This window comes from Nanorana parkeri, unplaced genomic scaffold (genome assembly GCF_000935625.1).
Source record: "Nanorana parkeri isolate BGI_ZX_2015 unplaced genomic scaffold, ASM93562v1 scaffold1093, whole genome shotgun sequence".
NCBI lineage: Eukaryota > Metazoa > Chordata > Amphibia > Anura > Dicroglossidae > Nanorana > Nanorana parkeri.
In genome coordinates, this window is record NW_017307361.1 from 68,704 (window position 1) to 77,116 (window position 8,413).

General features: G+C 41.4%; 1 protein-coding gene across 1 annotated transcript in view; it reads right to left on the minus strand.

The window, feature by feature from the left end:
• Positions 1-796: 796 nt before the first annotated feature.
• The window catches only part of LOC108796330 (coiled-coil domain-containing protein 34-like), a 36,858-nt gene continuing 29,241 nt past the window's right edge, over positions 797-8,413 (minus strand). The window contains exon 6 of the mRNA XM_018567789.1: positions 797-1,014. Coding sequence (XP_018423291.1) covers positions 797-1,014 — 218 coding nt within the window. The remainder of the gene's footprint in view (positions 1,015-8,413) is intronic.

Here is an 8,413-nt window from a genome sequence, read left to right on the forward strand (position 1 = left end):
TGTGCATTCTCTTTTTAGAAAACCCATAATGCTCTGTGAATCATGCGTCATGTGTGCGCTCTATATTAAATGTATTTCTAAAACAAAAATTTTACAAAAGTCGTTTAAAAAACACAATATAAAACATAATTTTAAAAACATATAAACCTTACAAAAAAGGAAATATAAATTGATCCAAAAAAAAACATTGTTCCAAAACCACAATAGTTTCCCTTTCAAGTGAACATGTGGCTATGTGTAAATGTACTTTACAACAAGCCCTCACTGACGTGCGTAGCTGCAGACACTGAGGAGCAATTAATCTTCAAAGTACACAGCAGAAACAGTAAGGTTGTTCAAACCAATCTCTCAGCAGCGCAGCTCACCTTGCCCTTCCTCCCAGAGGCTCCAGTTCAATGTGTTTAACTTGAGATTCGGCTGCTGAGCCAGAATGAGCGGAGAGGAAGCAGAATGAGCTGCTGAGAAAAACCTCTTCATTGCTTCTGCTGTAAACTTTGAGGATGAATGTATCCCTTCCTAATTGCTGTAGCAGGTCTGCAGACCTGGAAACTCAAGCAAAAAGATCTCCACTCTGGAGTCCCTAGGAGTCATAAAAAAACTGGAATTTAGCTGTCCAGATAAAACTGAACTGTGGGTGGGCTGAGACTTTAGAAACTATATTTGTTTTCTTTTGAGCAAAGAAACAGAATTCCACACACAGATCACCTAGTGAAATATTCCAGTGATGTTATGTTCCTTGTACATCCCTAGACAATTAATCTTCACATCGACTCTTCTGCTGTCTATCTGTCGGAAGTTATCTCTTGATCATTCCTACACCAACATGAAGATTGTCCTTGGGCTTGTAGGGCATTACCGTAGTAGGCCTATATGACAAGCTTGAAACTGCTCTCTTCTTCTTCTTTCCAGTCGGGTTCTTGACAGTTTTCTTTGGTGGTGGAGGTACAGGGATTGGTTTCCACGGTATTGGATTATAAAAACTCGGTGCAGGGTAGGAACTTCCGTCATAATATCCTAAACAAATAAGAATGCAAGAATTGAGGACAGGAAACTGCAGGATGTGCGGTTTACACTAAAACGTGCGGGTGGGTGAATTGGGAAAAGGGAGGGCCAAGCAGACGCCACATCTGTTTTATTATGACCTTATCGACGGATAGTTATATTAATTCACAAAGTGGTTTATTTTAACATATGTGTTTTGTTAAAAAAAAAAAAAAAAAAAAAAGCCTCTTTCTGCTGTTGTATTTTATTAAGTGTTAAGCCCCACATGGGCACAGTTAAATAGCTAAACTAAAACATATCTGTTGCAGAGAAACACAAGAAAACGCTTAACCCCTTCAACATTTGGGCACGTTTACTGCCCACACTGCATAAAGTTAATGTACCCTCTACGTTTAAAGATGAACGCCGGGTGAACTAAATACACTGTCCACACACACACACACACACACACACACACACACACACACACACACACACACACACACAGAAAAATGACATTTTGTAGACTGAACTCTGGAGAAATCTCTAAACAGACCCCCGATATTTCCCTTTTAAAATAGAAAAAGAGATTGAGTCCTAAATCTCTTTTTCTGCAGCCCCTGATATGAAGGAACAGGATGCCTCTATACTGAGTATTCCTGTCCATTCATAAACTGTGGGTATAGTATCCGTTACTATGTCCACAATCATGAATTAACAGGAAGTGATGTAGAGCACTTCCTGTTTATTCATAACAGGGGACACAGTAAGCATACTATATACTTTGTACTTTGCAAAAGCATTTGACACAGTTCCCCACAGGTAGCTAATGTATAAGTTAAGGTCAGTAGGTATAGAGCATTCAATCTGTAATTGGATAGAAAACTGGCTTAAAGACCGTATTCAGAGAGTGGTGATCAACGATTCAAGGTTCAGTGTTGGGCCCCTTACTGTTTAATCTATTTATAAATGACATCGAATTGGGGATTAAAAGTACTATTTCTGTGCTTGCAGATGACACCAAGTTATGTAGTGGAATACAGTCCTTACAGGATGTCTCCAACTTACAAGCAAATCTGAATACACTGAGCGATTGGCATCTATTTGGCAAATGAGGTTTAATGTTGATAAATGTAGGGTTCTGCACGTGGGGACTAAAAACATGCATGCGTCATACACTCTAGGGGGGGAGGAATACAGTCCTTACAGGATGTCTCCAACTTACAAGCAAATCTGAATACACTGAGCGATTGGCATCTATTTGGCAAATGAGGTTTAATGTTGATAAATGTAGGGTTCTGCACGTGGGGACTAAAAACATGCATGCGTCATAAACTCTAGGGGGGGGGGGGGGGGGGGGTTTTTGGAGATCCCCCATACAAAGCATTAGTAAGACCTCATCTGGAATTTTGGGCACCAGTTCACAAAAAGGATGTTGTGGAACTGGAGAAAGTGCAGCGAAGGGCAACCAAACTCATAAGAGGCATGGAGGAGCTCAGCTATGAGGAAAGATTAGCTGACCTGAATTTGTTCTCTCTGGAGAAGAGGCGATTAAGGGGGGACATGATCACCATGTATAAATACATAAATGGTCCATATAGTGAGCTTGGTGCCAAATTATTCACTTTAAGGTCACTGTAAAAGGACAAGGGGGCACTCTTTGAGTCAGGAGTAAAGAGGTTTAACCTTTGCATACGGAGAGTATTCTTCACAGTTGTTGTTCTAGCTAGCTCAGTTAACTGTTTAAAAAATAATCTGGATATATTCCTAACTACACAGAATATTACTGGATATTGAGTTCTTATAGGTATATTAAAGCACCAGAGATTGTTGATCCAGGGAATATGTGATTGCCTTATGGGATCAGGAAGGAATAATTTTTCCCCTGTTGGAGCAAATTGCTTAATAGGGTTTTTTTTTTGCCTGGGTAACTGTAGGTATAGCATTCTGTTTTAGGTTTTTCTTCTTTCTTATTTTTTTTTCTCTTCTCTTATCTCTATAGGTTGAACTTGGACTTTTTTTTCAACCTGTAACTATGTCCTCGGTTATTTACAAACACTCAGCTATCAGTACTGAGCTCTCCATCCTGACTCGCCTGTCACAAGAGGCTGAGCAGGGCGGTGCGGGAGGAGAACTTGGTTTCTTGTGACAGCTGATATCTCTCTCCTCCCGCACCGCCCTGCGGCATCCTGAGGGCTGTTTCCTCCCCGCACCGCCCCGTTCAGCCTCCTAAAAGCTTCTATCCTGCCCACTGGGCGCAGGCAGCTGTATCCTCTATGTCACCTCGGTCGAGACAGGCTGGGGAGAGCAGTGGGGAACCGAGGGCACACAGACCGGTGCTCAGTGGACAGGAGAGAAGCTAGGAATCCACCGAATTGTCGGTCATATTTGTGCTAGCGGCATTTTGCCTATAGTACCTTTTTGGCAGCCGAAATTTGAATGCATCCCTAATATATCTGGGGTTCACCGTTTAATTTAGGGGGTACATGTACTGTCTACAGAGTAGGCTGTAAACTATCTATCTATCTATCTATATCTACTTGGAATTTACTTTTAAGCTATAAGTAACAGTGAGACATACTCACCAATTTACTATCCTGTATTTAAAGCCTGTTTTTTTTCCCCATCTTCCTACAGTAAAGCTGCAAAATATTACTACAGTATATTATAGCATATTCCTTGACCACACCTGCTTTTGCTTCTGCATAGCCCTTTAAAGGGTTTACAGGAAATTGCTGTCTGATGGATTTGCACCAGAACACTTGGTTCTGGTCTCTGTTAAAAGCATGCATCTGTTAGATTTTGCCATAAGAGAGAGATGTAATTCCAGAAGAGATCCAATGTCCCAACACTTTTGTCAAACCGCTGGACCTGTGTTTCTGTGGGTACTGTTAATACCAAGAAGCAGTTACTGACTGCTTTCAATGCCAGCCTGTTAAATGGCACTGCTAACAATGAAATGCTTGCCATCTAAAAGTGCAATACATACCCGGTCACTTTACATACACTCTGCGTGTACATAGTACTGAGGAAAATGTCACTATTATTTTTCTTTTAACCTAATGCCAGCCAAAAAAGTTAGATGTTCTCGGGTTTGTATTGCTTCTATATCTTCCTTAGGGACAGTTCCCCTTAATTCTTGTCAGGAAATCTCCTCAATGGGTATATAGACAAAAGAGCGAGGAAGCGTTAAAACATTTGATAAGGTCATGCTTTCAGTGCCTTCCTGTCCAGTTGACTCCCCTCTTATTTCTTTGCTGAGCACCAAAGAGACAGGAAGTGAGGAAACTTCTCCCTAATGGGGTCGCAGACAGAAATTAACACCAAAAACTGAAATGTTGTTGTTTAGAGTAAGGCTTTGATTTAAAAAAATAAAATGTCTAAAGAGTGTACATGGTGTATATATAGGGAGTATCCACGTCTAACTTTATTTTAATTTACTATGTTTGTTAGTTGACACATGACTGTGTAAAAGGAGAAATATTCCGGTCAACAAGTAAAACCAATCAGTGAACGACTAATGCATTCTAGTGCACAGCAGCTCTATTAAAATAAACCATGTGTCCCTGTTTACATCTCTCTGAGTTTTTATTAATCCATTGCATTCGCAACATGCACAGAACACCTCACAGGGTCAGCAAGAATGAAGGCCCTGAAACGTGTTGTGTAACATCTTCTCTCTGCTTTCTACATCACCAATCACATCCAAACTTCAAAGGCAGTTTTAAATACAATTGGTGGCTGTGAGAAATATTTAGAACCAGCATTCTTGTACATTAGCCTTGCTGTAAGAAAGGCAGCAAGCAGGTATGTTCCAGGATCACCGAATTACAGAAAAACAGAAGATTGGGAGGACAGCTGCACTATAGCAATGCTTGAATGAAAAACTGAAGTAATGAACAGGTAGTCTGCACTCTCTGTATACATTACATCCCAAGTAATATTCATAACAATGCTTGGAGCATACCTTTATGTTTTTAGTATAACCTTTTCTTTTGTTAATATAATCTTTTGTTTTTGCCTAAGTGGCACATCTAAACCAATGAAGTGACATAAACAGCACTGTGGTTTTAAGGTGGCCATCGACATATGCTTTGGCAAACAAGACTATCCTATAGGAACCAAAAGTCTGCACCAAATACCACCATCTGACTGCAGGATAGGCTGATCAAATACTTGATCATACACCAATCAGCCATAACATTATTATAATATTGAGTAGCTTTCTTTTACTTTTTGTCAGCAACAATGTTTTGGTAGATGGTATGTGTCAAAGTAACACCCACATGAATAGCAGGACCCGAGGTATCATAGCAGAACATCACCCAAACCATCACACTGCCTCTGCCGGCTTGCCTTCTGTCCACAGTGCATCCTGGTGCCATCTCTTCCCCAGGTAATTGGCACACACGCACACGGCCATCCACATGATGCAAGAGAAAATGTGATTCATCAGACCAGGCCACCTTCTTCTATTGCTCCATGATCAAGGTCTGATGGCCACATGCCCACTGTAGGCACTTTGAGTGGTGGACACTGGTCAGCATGGGCACGCTGACTGGTCTGCAGCAATGCAGACCCATACGCAGCAAACTGTGATGCATTGTGTGTTGACAACTTTATATTGGAACCAGCATTCACTCTATCAGCACTTTGAGCTACAGTACCGCTTCTATGGAATCGGGCTATACAGGCCAGCCTTGGCTACCCATGCCCTTGTCACCAGTTTTCATTCCTTGGACCACTTCTGGCAGGTCCTGACCACTGTAGATCGGGAACAGCCCACTGGTGTGCATGCACCAGTGGGATGTTCTTCCCACTGGTGCTTCCGTTTTTCAGTTGCTCTGACCTAGTCATCTAGCCATCACAATTTGGCCCTTGTCAAAATGGCTCAAATCCTTACGCATGGCCATTTTTTCTGCTTCCAACGCATCAACTTCAGGAACAAAATGTTCACTTGGTGCCTAATATATCCCCCCTACTTTCAGGTGCCATTTAAGGAGATAATCAATGTTATTCACTTCACCTCTCAGTGGTCATAATGTTAGGGCTGATCAGCGTATTTTTGAATAGCTAAACTTAAAGCGAACCCTCCATAGGGAAAACCATGCACAACTAGGAGATCTGAGTCTGCATATTTATACATGAATGCCCCTCCCCCCAAAAAAAATCAAAACACTCTCTACCCAGAGAATATGTAATATCACATGTTACGATCTGTATGATGCAATTACCCATCATACAGCGATTGCTGAAGTTTTGTAAACCTTAAATTGTATAGACCTGTATTTTTCTGTATGAATGTCACTTTAAAGGTTCATGTAGACATGAACTTTGGAATGAAATGATTTATTTATACCCTGTCCGTACTCCTAGGTGATCCATGAAGGTTATCTATCTGCCAATCACGTGGACAAGTGTGACAAAATACACATTCCATAACCAGAACCCCAGTTTGCCTCCCCAGGAATATCGTGTCTGTGTGTGAGTGACCTGTGATTGACTATCACAGTTCCTAAATACAGATGCCTAGACACTGCTTGACAGCAGGAATGTGTGAAACTCACAATGTCAGTATGTTTCGGCCATGAAGACACAGCACCAAACAGTTCAGAGCAGCCTTGGGAGCAAGCTCTGGCATATGTTAGGTACAGGGGAGGGGGGTGTTTTCAGACAGCAATGAAAACTGTCAGCACTTTATGAGCTTCCAACAAAGGTATGAAAAGCATGCCTGGCCTGTCTCCACTCCAGAAAGGCAGTAAATGTATTTGCCATGCATAAAACACTATTATTGTATAGGTTGTAAAATGTGAAATGGGGGGAAAAAAATGTACATTTGTTTTCATGCTTATAAAAGAAATCACAAAGAGGCTCGGACACTTCTCAAATGAAACGGAAAGGAAAATTTGCATTAAAATTCAACACTTATCTGATGTAGTTTTATAACTAGTCAATCAGTCCTTCAATGTAAAACTAGCTCTGTGGCCTCTAAGGCAAGAAGATGGGTTACTGTTAATGAAGAACTGTTTCAAGCAGCATGGCCTGCAGACCCCCCAGGGCTATGACTAAAAGCTTCCTCAACTGACACAAAACTTAGAGGAGTAAAACCTTAAAAATGTATTCAAGTACCTTAACTATTAACATAAATGTATCTTATTTGTGTATCACTCGGCTGTAGAACCCAAAACCATCTCTGAATTGGTGCTGACACTATCCTTCCTTATAGGCTGGCTACTTTTGTTCCCCATGGTCCGTGTGTGTGTTGTGAAGTAGCCACCGCTCCAAGCTCACTCGCATGATGGACTACAATCTCAGATTTAGTTTACCAATTTGTAGTGAGATTGTATACCATCATAGAAGCGAGCTTGGAGCGGTGGCTAGTTTACAACACAGTTTACCACACACACAGGACCATGGGGAACAAAAGTAGCCACCCTCCAGAAGGAAGGGCAGTGTCGGCACCAATTCAGAGATGATTTGAGGATCTACAGTTGAGTGATATACAAATAAGATACATTTGATAGTTAAAAAGGAGAACTATGGGATCAGGGCTTTTCTCCATAGTTCTCCTTAGGGTAACGGGAGGACACAAACTAGCGTACCTCCGTCACCCTAAGCTCAGTATACCGCAAGCTACAGTTACAACATAGACATCTTAGTACTAAAGATTGCCAATGAGTCTGTGGAATGAGTTTGCAAAGGTCTGTGGTATTTCCTAGATATCCAGATATCCCAAATAACCCAAAACCAAAAATGTAATAGATGGCAGCTTACCAATCCCTGAATGTGTTTTTCTTTATTTTCACCTGGTGATCCAGCCAGTAACATACTTCCTGTCTTAGCCCTCAATCACACTAGAAACGGCCGGCACATACCGCTCCTTGCAGCTCGCTCCTCCATCTACCATGTAACATACCTGTTAATTACCCTTGCACCTACCATGAGATTTAACTTCCCTGGTAATATACCTGGTATTTAACCAAGTAGCATACTGGTTATTTCCCCAGTACCACACCTGTTAATTACCCTTGTACCACACCTGTTAATTACCCTTGTACCACACCTGTTAATTACCCTTGTACCACACCTGTTAATTACCCTTGTACCACACCTGTTAATTACCCTTGTACCACACCTGTTAATTACCCTTGTACCACACCTGTTAATTACCCTTGTACCACACCTGTTAATTACCCTTGTACCACACCTGTTAATTACCCTTGTACCACACCTGTTAATTACCCTTGTACCACACCTGTTAATTACCCTTGTACCACACCTGTTAATTACCCTTGTACCACACCTGTTAATTACCCTTGTACCACACCTGTTAATTACCCTTGTACCACACCTGTTAATTACCCTTGTACCACACCTGTTAATTACCCTTGTACCACACCTGTTAATTACCCTTGTACCACACCTGTTAATT